Below are 18,565 nucleotides of genomic sequence, written 5' to 3' on the forward strand. Positions count from 1 at the left end.
ACACAACCATGATAATTTGTGGCCCTTCACTAATACACTTTCACTACACTGCTGTGCCTTGTTTTACTCTTATTCCTCATACATACTCATTCCCTCTGACATCTCCAAACAAACCACCTCTCTGCTCCTCATGCCCTTCACCAGTCTGCACCACTGGTATCTAATATGATAAAAAATTTTACCAATCCATGGTTTATCACGATATATATTATTTCTCTTTCTCCTTTTTTTCACATCGCCACACTTTTACATTCCTAACTATATTATATCAACACTATTATATTGTATCATCATTCTATGAGGGGATTACACACTTTTCCCCATTTTCTACATGTATATGATATTCCTGATATCATTTCTATGTGATAACCAAGCCATTACTATAAATGATCACCTCATTAAAATGATTTAGCATTTTTATTTCACATTTTGATTACAAGATTTTTATATACTTCTGCACTATAGACCGGAGTTACTGCTGCACAGACACATATAATACATAATGTCAAGATTGGATTTACCATTCTACTATCATGCAATGCTGCTATATTTAATGACATATAATACCTTTACAATGTCTTACTTCCTAGTAATAAATATGAAAATGACCTCATATGACAAATAGATTTCTTTAAAAAGTTTTCTATACATTATTCTTTGATACTTTCAGTTCGTGACATATACTTTGTTTATTATTGCCAGCATATAGGAGTCCCAGAATGACTCATTTCCGAGGATGTCACTACCAGACTCGGTTATATGCCGCAATACAAACTCTGGGCATGATAGACTAACAGAGGAGTCTTATGATAACACACTTCTGGTGGGGAACCTGACAGATCACATGATTTATCCACAAGCCCCCACTCCTTGCCGCCCATCACCTGGGAGATATTCGATCATTTTCATGAGGACGCTCTTCCGGTTTTTACATCATGTCACCAACCATAGAATTGACCACCCATACCACGTTTTGATGGGTGGTTGAACATGTCAGTCACATTGCACACACAAGATTGGTTGGGATCAGACAAACATGTTACCCCATAACCCGATAAGTAATAAGCTCTCATTGGTTTTTAGACATGTCAATCACTAAATAACACTTGTATTGTGGATACTATTGGACACTATCACACATGGCTACTCTGTGAACAAGCCCTAGTAGGGTGAAACATGCATCAGTAGGGTTGGGCAGTACGATTCACTGCACTGAGTTGAGCCTCATGGCTCAACTCAGTGATGTGTCTCGAGACACGGCTCTTTAGTGCAGCGCTGTAGCCAGCAGGGGAACCAGCGACTCAGAGTGAGTCACTGACAGCTCCGCCCCCCACAGCCCAGCACTACAGCTCAGGGTTCTCACTGACTCTCCTGAGTCAGTGCACTGCCCGAGCCCTTGCAGTAGCTGCATGACTCAGTAAGTCGCTGATAGCTCCGCCCCCTACACTGCTGATCTGACACAGTGGAGAAGTATAATCAGGTCAGCTCAGCAGTGTAGGTGGCGGATCTGGCACTCACTCTAGCTCCCACTGACAGAGGCTAGGGAGGTGGGTGTCTCGACACACCAAACACTGGTTGACTCGAATCATTCGCTCATCTGAATGATTCGAGTCAGTGTGTTGAGACACTCACTCACTAGCCATAGCTATGCGTCAGAAGCAACAGCAGGACCTGGTCTGTGCAGACAGGACTGCAGCTATTGAGCACGCTACTGAACATCAGGTATTCGGATACCCTCTTATCTGGTCCCCTAAAATTACCCTGCAATGCTTCACAAAATGGAATCTTAGGGGTTAACTTTTATACAGACAGCAAAGGTGTCCTTTCTCTATACTTCTTCCTTGAAAAAACTGTCAGGGATTCTCTCATCTACTGTATCATCCACTGTCCGTATGACACATGATTGAAAAGCAGAAATTCCTGGCAGTATAATACAGGGCATCTCTGTACTTTTTAGACATGCATAATATGTATTGTAAAATATGTGAATTACCTATATATAGATCACGACCCTCGGTATACACTACAAAGCAAGTAGTGTATACAAGACTGCAAGGTATAACCCATGTATTTCTTTTTGCCTGTCACAGAATATGATCTGGATTAATTGATCATATCAAGCATATTTAATTGTTTTTTATTCACTTATAATCATTTTCTATCTACCTATTCTTTAGTGCTATATAAGATTTATCTTCTGTATATTTTGATGTTCAGTCTCCAGGATTCTACTGCATAACTTTAAGTGGAGTAGTTTAACTAATATTTGTGTCTCAAATAGTCATTGATTGAATACTTATCTTCTACCCTGTATCTTTTGACACATCTTTTAGTGTTTAATCATCACATTATATGTGATTATTTCCTAGTATAACAATACGAACTAGGAACATTAAACCTGGTTTGATTACACAAACCAGTCTTCAATTACAGGTTCATAACAACCTTGGATTAATGTTAGATATATGATTTATTATACTTGAAAAATAGGATCAATGTTGCAATTAAATCTTAAATTGAAATTATTAAAATTTACATTTTAATTAACATGTGATTTATCATAAGAGTGCCCCCAAAAAGGAATCACTTTCTTTGTTCTGCTCTCTAGCAAAGAATCCAACATCTGTGTCAGAACCTATGTGTTCTAATGCCCTTTGCTTGAGCATTCGAGTTGTCATCCCCACATACAGTAAATTTTTTGGCAGTCACAGGTAAAACAATATATGACATTAGTGGTTCGGCAATTTATAAACTGTTGTATTTTAATAGTATTGCAATATTTATCCACAACAAGTCTTTTTTAAGTATGTGCTCACAGGCTTTACACCTACCACATGGGTATGTGCCCCTTTTTAAAGTTTTTTTAGGGTGACACTTGGTGTAGTGACTATGGACAAGTATATCTCTAAGATTAGAAGATAACCTCCAGCTCACTTTTTCTTTAAGATGTTTCTCCAGATCTGGGTCTGTTAGTAAGATAAACCAATGGGTTTGTATAATCCTCTGGATCTGTCTCCATTCTTTAGAAAAGTCACCTATGAACCTGGTTTCCTGTTTGTTTACTTCTTGTTCCCCATTGTCTGAAGATTAATGATTCCCTATTTGTTTCGTCTGTGATCTTTTTGGCTTATTTGATAATCCTTCCACTATAACCTCGTTCATTTAGATTTTGAGTTAACTCAATGCTTAGAGAAGAAAGAACCGGTCATTAGGGAACAACCATCAACCTCAGGGAACGAACATAAATACCAGTCATACAACCATAGAATTTTTTCATATGGAAGGAACACACAAAGAATGATTATTCCATTCAGGCAAAGAAATGGCAGAAAAAGAAGAAAGAGCACAATTCACCATTCACCTCTCTCTTAAATACTATCTCAAACAAAAACAACCAAGCTCATGAAGAGAAATTACTGCAAAGATAAAGAAAACAGTAGTGAATATGAGGAGGATTTTTTAGAGATAATACATGGGACAGAAAAACCACCAGACTCACACAGAACACACTTCAACAAGAAAATGAAAAGATACACAGAACAAGAAAAAGAGGCACAAGAGGAGGCATACTAAATAAAAAGAAATTCACACCAATAGAAACAAAAACAACAATTTTCAACCTAAGCAATAAAACTCTAATGAAAGCACAAACATAACTGCAAATAGAACTCAAGTTTGCACCACAAATAAACATAAATAAATTTCAACTTTACATCGACACTCACAAATTTTTAAGGAAACTCTGCTCAAAGAAATATTTTGCAAAAGACCCAGTCACAAGAACAGCAACACAAACAACCAATCAGTATAGACACATAGATTTCAAACCACCCTCCACCTTAAATCTCATTCAAAGCAAGGGATCACACAGGTAACGATTGCAAAAATTCTGAAAACACAACAAAAAAACTCATAGACATTTAAGTTAAATAAAACTGGAAAAACATACCAGATTGGGGTACAAATCACCTGCAAAACTGAACAGGTTATCTACCTGCTAGAGTGCCCCTATGAGTTACAGTAAATCGGACAAACAAAAAGGAAGATAAAAACGAGAATTTCAGAACACATCTACAATATCAAAAGTGGACTAAATACCCATAGTGTTTCAAAGCATTTCCTAGTGGTCCACAACAAAAAACTAGAGATGTGCGCCAACCCCAGTGCTTTGGTTTTGGTTTTGGATCTGGATCTCCCCTGGTTTTTGATCTGAATCTGGTTTTGGATTTCTTTTCCTCCGTGTTTTGGTTTTGGTTTTGGATCTGGATTTGTTCTTACAAAATCATAAAAACAGCTAAAACCACATAATTTTGGCCTGTTTTTGTTCCTACAGTATTATTAACCTTAATAACAATGATTTTCAGGCATTTCTAGGCATTTTTAACCACCTCACAGCTCACAATATTGATTTCACTATTTTTCACCAATATAGGCCAAAGGCTGCAGCGAGCTGGTTGGCTAAAGTAAGCAACAGAGCAGCGGCACAAACGCACGGCAGTTTAAAAAAATATCAGACATCTATGAAACATTGCCACACAGCAGTGGCAGACAGGATGGCAGTTTAATAAACTATAATAATGTCAGTCGGCAATGCCCCAAATTGTGCCAAATGTAAAGGAAAGAGGTGCAAAATGGAATTGTCCCTCCCTCCCACTCTTATGTGGGATATTAATAAGGACATGCACAGTTTAACAAACCAAGCACTTTGGCGACTAGGACCGACACTTTTGTGGCTGAACTCCTTGGTTTGTTTGTGCCCCACAAAACATTTTTTGGAAGGACTATCTTCAATTATTAAGGAGGAGGTTGATGATGAGGATGTTGGTGGTGGAGATTGCATGTTATTGTCCAAACTGCTGGTAGCTGATACTGGACTGCTTGTTATTAATTTACAAATTATAATTTTGTTAAACAAATTGCATGAACTTGCTGCAAATGACGTAACAGGGAGGAGGTGCCTAGATGGTTAACGTCCCTTCCTCTGCTAACTTTGGCTTTACAAATCGAACAGATGCCTTCACAACTGTTGTCAGAATTTAGATTAAAATAATTCCACACCCAAGACGTTTCTTTTCTGGCTTTCTTTTTATCACTAGCAAGAACTGCTGTCACTGGTGGCTGATTTACGCAAACCACATCCTTATCATCAACATCCACATTAGCGTCAGATAGGACACAAATTTCCCCCTCATCCTCCTTTTGCACTTCCTCCACACTATCATCCTAATTTTTTATTATTTCACCATCTAATACTAGTACAGCCGTCATGGCGTCAGTGATCTGCTGTGAAACTGGGTGACAGCTGTTATACTTACTTCCTCTATCAAAGGACTGTTTAATAGTCAATTGTTTTTTAAATTACTTTCGATCACGGATGAGGATGTAGGTGATGATGCAGGTGTTGGTGTTGGAGATCGAAGTCGCTTGGATCCCACAGAGAGGGAGCAGGTAGGTGACACTGGACTTTTTACGTTTTGAGTTTTGGAACTTGGTGACATACACTTTGATATTTGATGAATGCGCTCCAAGTGATGTAACAAGGAGGAGGTTCCTTGGTGGTTTAGGTCCCTCCCTCTACTCACTCTTGCATGGCAATGGGCACATATGGCTTGACAACTGTTGTCCGGATTGGGATGGAAATAATTCCACACGTGAGAAGTAGAGTTATTTGTCTTTTTTCCTGGCATGACAACAATGGGCTTTGTCTTTTTCAAACCATGGGCAACAGCTGTTGCCTTACTTACACAAAGGACATCCTCGGCATCAACATCCTCATCACCAATATCTTCATCATCAACATCCTCATCACCCTTAGTGCCTTCAACTACCAAAATATCCTCCTCCATGTGCGATTCCACAGAAGCATCCTCAATGACTACGTGTGCAAGATGTTGACTGCCCTTCACCACATCTACAGAGGGCACACAAATGTTTGAGCTTGGAGGATCCTGCAGTACACTAATATTTAGGTCTGACTCACACATGGCAACCGCGGACACACTTGCACTCTCCTCGCGGATTTGTGATTTCGATTTCTCAGGGCACACAGTTGGTTTTCCTGGAGCTGTCTCAACAACTTTCACATTTTTAATTGGACCACCACCACTACTACTACAAGCAGAAGGGCTATCAGCAGTCTTCATAAAGAAAGGCCAAGGCCTTATCCTTTCCTTTCCACTTCGTGTAGTGAATGGCATATTGCCAAGTTTTGGTTTATCTAAAGGCAAATATCCTTTCAATTTTTTTTTCTTAACTTCAGTAAAACTTGCTTTAACATATCAATGGCATGACTTAAGCCCTGGGGCATAGTCCTTCATAGAGGACGAGGAAGTTGACGGCCTTGCACTGCTGGTGGCAGCTACAACATGTGGTTCTTGGCCTTGCTCTCCTGTCATGTGACAGCCCTCCATATTTTCTGCAGTCTTGAAGCAGTGTCACAATCACCAATAGTGTAGCCAAGGTGCGGTTAAAAAATTCACACACGTGCAGTCGTGCGCACACACAAAAATATTAGAAAAAAAGAGAAATGATTTTTATTTTTAGACAGCTCCAGAAGAACTTGGGCTCAGAGCCAGAGCACCAATTGATCACACCTGGAGTCAGGCAGCACAAGGTTGCAACGTGTGTTGCTGGCTGGCTCTTGTGTGCTACTGCGGTTAAGCCTAACACCCACGAGCACACACAGAAGGAAAATATATAAGACACTTTTATTGTTTTTTTTGGAGCTCAACTGTAGTGAGACAGCACAAGGTTGTTGCAACGTGCGTTGCTGGGTAGCTCTTGTGCGCTACTGCGGTTAAGCCTAACACCCACGAGCACACACAGAAGAAAAAAATATGACACTTTTATTGTTTTTTTGGGGAGCAAGACAGTAGTCGGGCAGCACAAGGTTGCAACATACGTTGCTGGGTGGCTCTTGTGCACTACTGCGGTTAAGCCTAACACCCATGAGCACACACAGAAGAAAAAAATATGACATTTTTATTGGGTTTTTTTCGGAGCATGACTGTAGTCGGGCAGCACAAGGTTGCAACGTGCGTTGCTGGCTGGCTCTTGTGTGCTACTGCGGTTAAGCCTAACACACATGCACACACAGAAAAATATAAAAGACACTATGATTTTTTTTTCTGGAGTCCAGAACTTGGACCCAGAGATGTACACAGCACAAGCCCAAGACACAGCAGACAGCCCAGATGGATCAGCAGACAGCACAGTGACAGTAACAGCACCATGACCAGAATCGATCAGCAGACAGCACAGTGATAGTGACAGCACCGTGACCAGAGAGCAGAATGGATCAGCAGACAGCACAGTGACAGTGACAGCACCGTGACCAGAATGGATCAGCACCAGTCCAGTACATGGCAGACAGCACCAGCACCTCTCCCAGCCCTACACTTCCCTTCCTTCCTGTTCAGTCTCCACAACCGAAGTGAAATGACATCCATCGCGTGGTCCCTTATATACTACATTGATCATAGAGACGAAAGCTTGTGAACCGCAAGATTTCAGACTATCATTTTGCCTCTGTCTCGAGATCCGAGTAAGGTGGGAAACTCCGAGCCTGCTTTAATCTGACTTGGTTATGCTAAATTTGGGTGGGTTTGGAACTCTGGAATCTGAACCCACTCATCTCTACAAAAAACCCATACAAACCTAAAATTCACAGCAATACAGAAGGTGGAAAAAAACTGGAGAGGAGGTAACGTAACAGTAGACCCGAGAAAAAATAAAACTAAATGGATTTTCAAACTCCAAACTTTACCTTAAGTCCATCTGTTTATTTGTTGTTTTCACAAGCTCCTTGTTTTTTTTGCCTGATATTTCATTTGTATTTTTTCTATTTTTATATATATATTTTCTATTTTTTATATTCTATATTTCTCTTTTTTTACAGAAATTTTAATATATTTTTAATCCTTTTTATTTCCCCCATATTAAGTGCACTTGTTTATCAATTTCTATTAATTTTGAATAACCAAAAGGATTTTTATACTAATTAAAGATTTTTATACAAATAAAGTAAAAAAATCCCCTTGGTCACCAAAAACATGGTTACCGCTGTTTTATACAACTTCAGGCGACAACATCCATGTTTTTAACTTGATTCCATAAAGTTTTTTCTAAATAAAAGGGAAGTCTCTCTAAAAGTGCCTGGAGAGCACAAAACATGTTAGAGACTTGGAGGGGCCTGAAGCACATAGCCGCTGCATTCTAAATACTGCCCACCTGCTGGAGTGACAACATCGATCACAGCCCACCAAAGCCTAGATGCACCAGGAGAGCAGTGGCAGAAGCCATGCTGAACCATCCCTAACCTCCTCTACATCCACCAGGAGAGCAGAGACAGGGTAAGCTTGGGTCAGCACAGCCCCCGAGCTATGATCACATATAGTCCTCACCACATATTTACAAAGAGCTATAAGCATTTCTGCTAACAACCCTCTTTTTTCACAGGTGTCACTCATATTGAATTTTATTTGCATTTAACATTTTTTTTACTTAATTCATTTTTTTTATTTAAATTAATTAATTTTATTATTTTTATTTAAATATATTCATTTTTATATTTATTTTTATCCCATCTTTGCTCTAAAAATCCAAGTGCTGAAAATAATTGCATTGTTTGTACTGTTTTGTGTGTTTTGTTTTGCTCACATGCATATATAAGCCCTGTGGCTCCAGTCCATGCATGAATACAGTTGTGCCATAAAAATTATTGTATAGTTTGTACTGTTTTGTACACTTTGTTTTGCTCACATGCATAAATAAGCCATGCACTGATCTGCAAATTGAAAAATGGATAATGTTCCATTTAGAGAAGAAGAACAACTAAATATTGTCACTGCAGCTCCTGCCACCAGTAATGATGATGACGCTAGTCCTTCAACGTCATCTACTAAAGCCAATGCTCAAAGGTATAGAGGGTCTAAGTCAGGGCATCTAAAATAATAAAACAATATAAAGTGCTAAAGAAAAAAAACACATCTAATAAAGGGAAAGTGAGGTGCAGAAAAACATAAAATTGCCAACATGTCATTCACCACATTCATTGGCATGGAAAAACTGAGGCCTTGGCCTTTTTTATGACTCATGGTGGTTCTGCAAGTGTCAGTGAGGCATTTTCCTCTGCCTCTCATGATGATGCAAGACCTTATCACTCAGAGTGTAGAAAAGGTGTAAAAGAAATGAAAACCACTAAGGAAGTAGAACAAACTGTACATTCAGAAACAGAAATGCACAAATCCCTGAGGAGAGTCTAAGTGCATTCATGAGTGTGAGAAGCTGCCTTCCACCATATCTGCACCCTCTGCAAATGTGGGGATGAGCAGCTCAATATAGCTGATGACATAGAATTTGAGGATGCCACCAAAGAGGTGCAAGAGGATGAGGGGGATATTTGTGGAGCTGACACCAGTACTAATGAGGATGTTGAAGATGAGGATGTTGATGTTTGTGTAAGTTGGACACCAGTGGAAGCAGCTCTTGGCCATGATAAAAGAAAGGCTATTGTCATATCTGGGCATAGGACCAACTAATGCATTTACTTAAACCGGTGCTAAAATAATAATCAAAAAAGCAATCCAGCATCAGCTAGCTCCCTACTCTCAAGTTCAACTAGATCCCAGAACCTGCATCCAATTTGTTAAGGCTAAGTGACTCCTTCCCTATCCAAGATTCCTCAGAAGAATCCTTCAACACTAGGCATGCTGGGGATGGATCTTCATCCCAGGAGGACACAAAGAAGACTACTATTTAAAAAACAACTGACTGTGAAACAATCCTTTGCAAGGGGGAGCAAGTATGAGAGCTCTGACCCAGTCGCAAAATTGAATATTGAAAACAATATTGTGAGCAGTGAGGTGGTTAAAATTGACTGGACATGAATGGAAATTAATGTTATTGAGGTTAAAAATACTCTAGGAACAAACACAAAATGCTAAAATAATTTGATTTTAGCTTTTTTGCCTATATTTGGAAAAAATCCCAAACTAAAACCAGGCACTGCGATTTTGCAAAACCAAAACTGGCAGACGAATTAGAAACAAAACCAGCAAAAATGGTCTGGGGCACATCTCTATAGGTAAGTATAATTACCAATCCTCAGTTGATAGTATGGAATCTTTTAGCAAAGATTGAAAATGCCCATTAAAGTTGATTTCCCTTAGTTGCATGGTCCTATTGTTGGAACATCCAGTGGAGGTACTACGTAGGTGTATAATGGGCCCAATTCAGAGATAGACGGAATTGTGGAGCCACATGCAAGCAGCTTTTCAATTCCATCCATCTTAAAGCAAATGCAGAAGATGTCAGGCACCTCCTTGCTGTATTTGCAAGCACCATCGCAACCGATGGTTGCTACATTGGTCAGGCTGTGGGAGCTGAAGCTTTCTGCAGCCTGACCAGATGCTGATCAATTCAGAGGCCAGGAATCTGCCTCAGCTGGTGCAGACCCTGGCCTTGTCCCTCCAGAAATACGAGGGTGATATGCCCCTGTTTCTGGGAACTCTGACCAGCCACTCCCCCCAAGTGGAATCACAGTACCCATTATGTACATGCAGAACAGCCACTGTATGTTAATCATTGGATGTCTGTAGCGCTGACGCATTTCGCTGGGTAAGAGCCACAGCTTTTTCAAAGGTTGTTTATAAATAAAAATGTGAAATTATTCTTATTACATGTTCTTTTGGTAATAAAGATTTGCACCCCCAGTGATGGAGATTAGTTTATTTCACTTTTGCCCTATAATTTTCTATAAAATGACAGATGGCAGCTGATTTGTTCCTATGGGCAACTTCTCCACTTCTCAACTCTTTAGAGGGCTTGATTCATGTCCCTTGAAGTACAACATCAGGGCTGAGGGCTACACTTCTCAGATAAACAGAACTCAGTGATATTTTAATTCCCAAGCATGGAAACATGGAACAGATGGAAACCATGTATACATATTACCCACTGTACACATTTTGAAACAACATCTTTTTTATAAGTGCAGAAGTGCAATACTGGTCTTTCCAAAAGAGTTCATGATATCCTAAACCATCTTAATCTAACTTATGCTTAAGAACACCTTTTAAAAAATTGTCTAGAAAGTCTCTTTCTGGATTAGGCTGAAAAAATACTAAACATTTTAGTTGAGTTAGTGATAACAATATGCCAATGAACCATGGAAATGAGCATCATAGAGTCAAAATCAGTAAACATGTACTGTTTGTTTTATGCTGTATTTGTGTATCTAGTATTTTGAAATCAATACACTGATTTTGCAGACTTTTAATGAGGCTGCCATTCTTTTGACAAAACGCATGATAATTTATTAAAAAAAGTATTAGTTAGTTATTTGAAATCTAGCTCTTTTTTTCTCTAAAAGTGCACAACCATAAAACATTTACATGCGATCTATTAAAAATTAAATCTTTTTCCAACTCTCAACATCCTCAATGATTCCTAGTGCAATTCCCACTCTATTCCCTGAAATGACTGTAGTTACTGACAGCTAAAAAACCTTTTATGTGAACAATTCAATAAGGAAATACAATTCCATGTTTAACAAAAACATAGTTAGCAGTAATGGCAAAACATGTCAAGACTAATGCGGCCCATACATCAGAAATAAAAAATAAAAGAATTCAGATTCTGCATTTTTTCCTCCCGATTTAACAATTCTCCAATCCACCAATATGCGCCCATTCATTGCCGATATTTTTCAGTGATTTGCAGATCTTTTTCATCCAAACATCATATCTGTGAATTATGAAAGTGCCCCGTTTACTAGTATAATTCAAATAACGTACTGCAAGTCGGTTGACTGTTACCATACACTGGCAATCTACAGCCCAGATTGGTCGGTGAAATTCAACATTTTGGTCGGCAATCGGTGAGCCCCATTCATTGGCAATTTTTTACAGTCATTTGCAAAATGCAGAATTGCCCCAATTGAATGCTGATGTATAGACCCCATTGCACTCATGGCATTATATTAATGATTGCATATTATATTGTTTATAAATAGCTATTTAATTACAATTTTACTATGAAATGCAACTTTTAGTAGCATGCATACATTGTCTTATAGAAAAAAAACTTTGTGGAGTATATTAAATTTAAAGAAGGATATTACAAACATCCTCAGGTTAAAAAATTTATTTAATGATCCCTGACTCCCAGGATTCATAAAAATATTGTTGTTTCCATCAGATTAAAAAAGGAGGAGCCAGTGTGCAATATCATGTGGGCCCTCTCCTCTCTCGGTGGTGCAGTTGCGAGCAGACTCTGTCAAAGTGCCAAAGTCAACTGCACATACACAGGTCTCCAGAAACACGGTGGCCATACCATTTTCCCGGTGATTTGTGCAGTGCTGACGTGGGACTTCAGAGAGGTAAGTATACTAAGTGGGTGCAGGGTATCCAGTGTGGGCCTTACTCATCCTGCACTCATTATACATAGGCCACTGTTTCCGTCACAACAAGCAAACAGAGTAATTTGTGTCCCACCTCTCATAATCTACATTACTAAGGGATTAAGCCATTTTCTCCCTATATTCATGCAGGGACTAATGTTTCCGTATAAAAAACTCGCACCTACTGTAGGTACTAGGGATATTTAACACAGGAGATATCACAGATCTCTCTTTTGTGAACCCCATGTACAATATGGGAATGGGGGTCTGTGCAATTTATCAAGCTCTAAAAAGCTTGACGAGTACTCAGATACAACTTTTTAGTCATTTACTTACAGTATGAACAAAATACAAGTAGGCTAATGAGCATTACATATGTAGATGACTGCTGTACCATAATGATTAGTTGCTAGTGATCTGGGTATGCACACTGGTCATAGAACAGCCAGGTGTGGAAATTTTGGCTTATGGTGCATGGTTATGCAGCACATTATATAGACAATTTTTGAAACAAAACAGCCACCAGATACATTCCAGAACAGTGAAAATTCACGACACTATAATTAGGAAAATACCCAAAATTTCAAATGGGGTCATCATTTACTATACATTTACTATCAGTTTGTTTCTCACAATGTATAAATTCAAAATAGAGCAAATTCAGCTAAAACATTTGCACAGTGGACAAAATAGGATGCAAATTAGTTTTCTGTTTAATGCTTGAAAAATACTGTCTGAATTTTTCTCTGTAGTGCAGGTAATTATGTGCAGCTTTATTTTTACACCTTGTTTTAGAGTTTAGCTAGAAACTGATCCCTTTAAATCGCCCAATACATTTTGTCCCACCACCCACTCTAGTGCAAATGGTTCTGAAAAAAAATGCTAAACTTTACCTTCAAGCTGATTTTACCCCTAACTCTAGCTTAGGTCCAATATTATTTAGACCACTGAACCATGTTTTTTCATATACAGAATAAGACAAATGTATCAGTAATTGTCTACTCACCGTCCAATAGAGAATACAGAATAGTGTTGGGATTACCTCTGTCCCCATCAAATGCCACCACAGTCAGTATCTCTGATCCCTGGTATAATGATACATACTGGTTCAGTTACAGAAATTAGGTTTAGTTTTAATGTTAAAACAATATACTGTACATACCTCATAAGACAATGTAGAAGTCAGTTCTTACCATGTCCTCTAAAATCCATAAAACCTTCATCATTTTGTACTAAATCTTGATATTTTTAACTCCATGGGTTTACAGGGCTTTACGATTCAAGTGGATCTAAGGCTAAGGTTATGTAAAATGACACTAACACAAGATTAGAGAAAACAAAATGATAAAATCCTCTTACCAGTATGTTGTCCTCATAGACATAACCATAGTAAGGTGTTCCTACAAACACAGGAGGAGAATCTTGCACATCCTCAACATTGATGGTCATTGTGGTCGTGGATGTAAATACCTGATACTTGCCACGGAGTTTTCCTCCTCCATCCTTAAAATAATAAAAAATTATATATATATATATACACATATATATATATATATATATATATATATATTATCGGACTAATACAAAGTTGTAAATAAACTGGGCATAAATTACTCAAAAGAAAATTGCATGTAAAATAAGTGTATTTCAGAGCTATGCATCAGTGGCATATTAGTCAGGTTTACTATCCGTCATCATCACCAGAGTGTACTTGCACCTGCCATATACTAGGTGTACAAGAAATAACTCATAGCAGGTGTATATATGCTTATGTGCTGGTCTGCATGGGCCACATTTGCAGGAACATGTCCTTCCTCAACATGAGAATGTTCCTTCCTTCCCTCATTCTGCTTCTCTGGTCGTAATATATGATACGTGTAAAATGCGTATTGGTCTGCATATATGCATGCATGCGTGTGTTCACTTTCTAAGCATGTTGGAATAGTACAAAATTCACTATACACATACAACTTTGCATCAGTCTCTATGGGGCATATTCAATTAGCTGCGGGGTTTACCCGCGCTGTACCTATTCAAGTAGCAGGGTTTCCTCACGCGCGAGTCCCTGAGACCCTGAGTGCGAGTCCCCGCAGTTGGACTTTACCTCGCAGCTCATGGAGGTGCAAGGTAAAATCCATGCAAAAACCACCAAATCAGGCTCGTGCTCGGGGAAAAAAACATTGATTCCGCAGTTTACGTGGAATCAGTGTGTTTCCACGCGTGAGTCCTGATTTTTCAGCACGGGAAAAAGGATATTTTTATTGAATAGCTTTTCCCCATGCCACTGGGATTTTTGCCGGCAATTAGTCACGGGGTAAACCCAGCGGCTAATTGAATACCTGCCTATGTGTGAACTTTACTGGTTTGTCCAATGCATTTAAATTTTAAACCATCTGATGAAAGGCTGGTTCAGGGCCATGACATAGTATAAAATCACAATCAATGAAGAATTTGTAGAAACTGATATAATGTCCATATCGTGGATAGATATATTGTTCTTCATAATCTGCCATAAACAAGTTAGCATAAGAGGGGTTCAAATTAGACTCTATTGTTGTTCCTGAGCGCTGTATGTAGTATCAATTTCTACAAACGCTTCATTGATGAAGTTTTTATACTATTGCATGGCCTTGAACCAGCCTTTTATCAGATGGTTGAAAATGTAAATGCAATGGATGAACCAGTAAAGTTCACACATGGTATTAAACAATAGCATTAACTTCTTAGAAATAACAGTATTGATACATGATGGTAAACTTGAAACTACACTATACCAAAAATCGACCGATCGTAATACTTGCCTTATGGCCTCTAGCCATCACCCATCAGGACTTAAAGACAGCCTGCCAAATTCCCTGTACCTAAGGGTTTTAAGGAACAATACTATACAATCTAATCAAGAGATGCAGATCTCTGAGATGAAAAATCATTTCTTGGAAATAGGTTACACTAGTAAGGTACTTAAAACAGGTCTACAGAAGGCCAGGTGCAAATCTGCACAACGTACTATCACCAATAAAACCACTGATCGTCCATTATTTGTTACCACCTTTGATAATTATTCGATCACCATACAACATTCAGTTAGAAAGCACTGGCCCATCCCCATAATGGCAGAAATATAAAGATCGAATGACAACTACGTTGTAGATTGGATCACATGGTGTACATATTAATATGCCTCTGTGGCTTATATTATGTTGACTTGACAACCAGGTGCTTCCATGAGCATATGGCAAACCACTATGCATCCATCCAATTAGCTATCCAACATGGAAATTCCAATAAGCCTGTAGCCAGACACTTCACCCCACAAGGACACCAAATTGTGTCATTAAAATGCAGGATAATAGACTGGATACCCCCACCAGACAGGGGTGGTGACAGTTTACTGGTGCTTAGATGATGTGAGAGTCATTGGATCCATAGATTAGATACCATCTCACTGAGAGAGCTAAAGGAGAAAATCCCCTATAATCTATTTATTTAAAAGTCTTGTGCATAATATAGCTGTTTTTACATCAAACGATCACATATTGAGAAATATAGTATATTTTAACATAATTTTAAATAGATTTTTTTAATACACAATTACCTTCGTATTACTGAGCAATTTTTACCTTGCATGTTTCACTAAATGATTTTGTGATATTTAAAGCCTGTGTTTTATCCTGATATTGAGCTCCATATGAGGCTGTTTCTTAATACAGGTTGAGTCTCCCATATCCAAAATGCTTGGGACCAGGGGTATTTTAGATAACGGAATATTCCGTATTTTGGAATATTTGCATATCATAATTAAATATCTTGGGAATAGGACCAAAATATACACACAGAATGCATTTATGTGTTATATACACCTTATACAAACAGCCTGCAGGTCATTTTATACAATATTTTCAATAATTTTGTGGCTCAAGCAAAGTTTGTGTACAGAAATAAAATTAATTTATGTTTCATATACACCTTAGACACACAGCCTGAAGGTAATTTTATACAATATTTTTAATAATTAGTGTCTTAGACAAAGTTTGCGTACATTGAACCATCAAAAAAAGGTTTCATTATCTCAGTCATGCCAAAATAATTCCGTATTTTGGAATATTCCATATTTCGGAATATTTGGATATGGGAGACTCAACCTGTACATGCAATACAGTTTGAATGTTCATATACCTGCCTGTCTGATGTCTACATTAGAGATGATTTTCAGCATTAGCAACCAGATTAAGGGCCTGGGAGGCATATTTGTAGTTTCTGAAACCATGTTTCTTCTTATTTTTGTTTGTTTTTTTCTACAGTATATTACAGATATATGTATCTCTAATTGTACTATGCCTTGATAAAGGTTCTAATGTGGACCGAAATGTTGACAACTATTTCCACACATGCTAATGAAGTTTATGAATTATGGTGAACTAACAAGTCTGGAGAGTGCATTAATCTTCGCAACTCATGGAGTTACTCTTGGTTTTATATATATACACATATACATACAGTATATATATATATATATATATATATATATATATATTACACAGACTGTACCTCTAACTTAAAGATGGTGGGACATTTGTGAACTTGACATGGTTTTAGCTCACATTTGTGGAAAGGTTACAAAGGCTCCAGTTGTGTTATTGCACACATAATCGGATAACCTAAGAGAACTTCTGGATTCAAGAATGATATAACATTCATTTTTCTTTAAAGTAATGGTAAAAGTACATACCTTTGCTAGGACTGTGACAAAATGTGTTCTTGATTTTTCAAAGTCTAATGACATCCCAGCTTTAATACGAAAAACTCCACTGTGACGATCTACTGTGAATTTAGCACTATGTGAGTTCTGAAAATAAAAGTGTCAGGAGTGTCAAATCTTTTTTTAGAATGTTCTTTTTTCTCAGGACACCAATGCTCAAAATAACCTAACACAGCTTTGTTTAAGCAGTTCTAATCTTCCCAGGTTCTACATGTCCATACAAGATCTATAAAAAAAAAAAACTAAAAAGGCTTTTCCCTGGCTTTTTCCCTTGTCAATTTAATCATACTCATTTCCTCAGATAATTTACAGATATTTGTCTTAGGAAATCTCCTTATTTTTCAATAATGAATTAATGTAAAATAAATTCTTTCTGCATTTTTGTTCCAGTTATTTCCGTATAATGAACTTTAAATAAGTTTTGTTATTTTTTATTTACTTTAAAAAAAATAGTATGGGAAAATAATGTGTAATTAAAGTTGATTCTGAATGTGTTGCACCCAGGTCAACTATCACAGTGTTAGGTCGGTTACCTACTTACTTGTATTTTAATGTAATTATAAGCATGCAAAATGACTATGGTGATATGCTGACTATAGTACATCCCAATAGAACTTTTGGTTGCATCTACAGTTGGGAGATGCGGTGGCACAGCAACATGTTTTAGATCATACTTGCCGATGTCCTGGCTGCCCCTTCCAGGAGGGAGCAGCCAGGTCGGCTTAGCAGGGGGGCGGGGCCGGCCAAAAGGGGGCATGATCGGGACAAGACATGCCGTTTGGGGGCGGGGCTAGGAGCGGAGCCACGTATTCGCGTTATTTTGGCCCCGTCCCCGCTACACAATGCCGAGAGTTTCGGCATTGTGGAGCAGGGGGGCAGGGTCATGATGAGGCAATTCAGTGAGAATCACGTCATAAGCCCCCCCACTGTGGGTGTTTGGGTAAGTATTGCGGGGGGGTGGACTGGAGGAGCTGGGAAACATGCCTACTTTTCCAGGGGGCCAGGAGCAGCAGCCGATTCGGGAGAGTAGGCATGTATGTTTAGATATTGTTGGCTCCTTTTACACTGAATTAAAGCAAGTATGACAGAATCACCATTGTAAGCACTGGTTATGCACGACATGTGAAAAGTGATCATGTTTGAAAGGTGGTACTGTAACAGCTCAATGTGAAATATCAGATACATTTGCTAGACAGATATTTAAAAACATATGTCAGTCACATCCCCTATTTCTGCTGTTCTAAGGATTAGGACAAAGTTGGATTTACTCAGCATCCAATGCAGATTAGCTAAAATTGCTGCATATACACTATACAGTATTTGGGTGGGATGTACTAAGCTTTACATCATGGATGCGGTACATCCGGACACTTATCGGGTACATATGATTGGATCCTTCTCACAAC

At 38.4% G+C, this 18,565-nt stretch overlaps 1 protein-coding gene across 1 annotated transcript in view; it reads right to left on the minus strand.

Annotated features, from left to right (window-relative positions):
* Nucleotides 1-18,565, minus strand: part of CDHR1 (cadherin related family member 1) — a 205,878-nt gene that overhangs the window by 106,663 nt on the left and 80,650 nt on the right. Inside the window, exons 7-9 of the mRNA XM_088463117.1 lie at nucleotides 17,130-17,246; nucleotides 13,760-13,903; nucleotides 13,407-13,485 (exon numbers count right to left, since the gene is read on the minus strand). Of these exons, the coding sequence (XP_088319243.1) occupies nucleotides 13,407-13,485; nucleotides 13,760-13,903; nucleotides 17,130-17,246 (340 nt within the window). The remainder of the gene's footprint in view (nucleotides 1-13,406; nucleotides 13,486-13,759; nucleotides 13,904-17,129; nucleotides 17,247-18,565) is intronic.

Source organism: Taudactylus pleione, unplaced genomic scaffold (genome assembly GCF_031769625.1).
Source record: "Taudactylus pleione unplaced genomic scaffold, aTauple2 ptg001314l, whole genome shotgun sequence".
Taxonomy (NCBI): domain Eukaryota; kingdom Metazoa; phylum Chordata; class Amphibia; order Anura; family Myobatrachidae; genus Taudactylus; species Taudactylus pleione.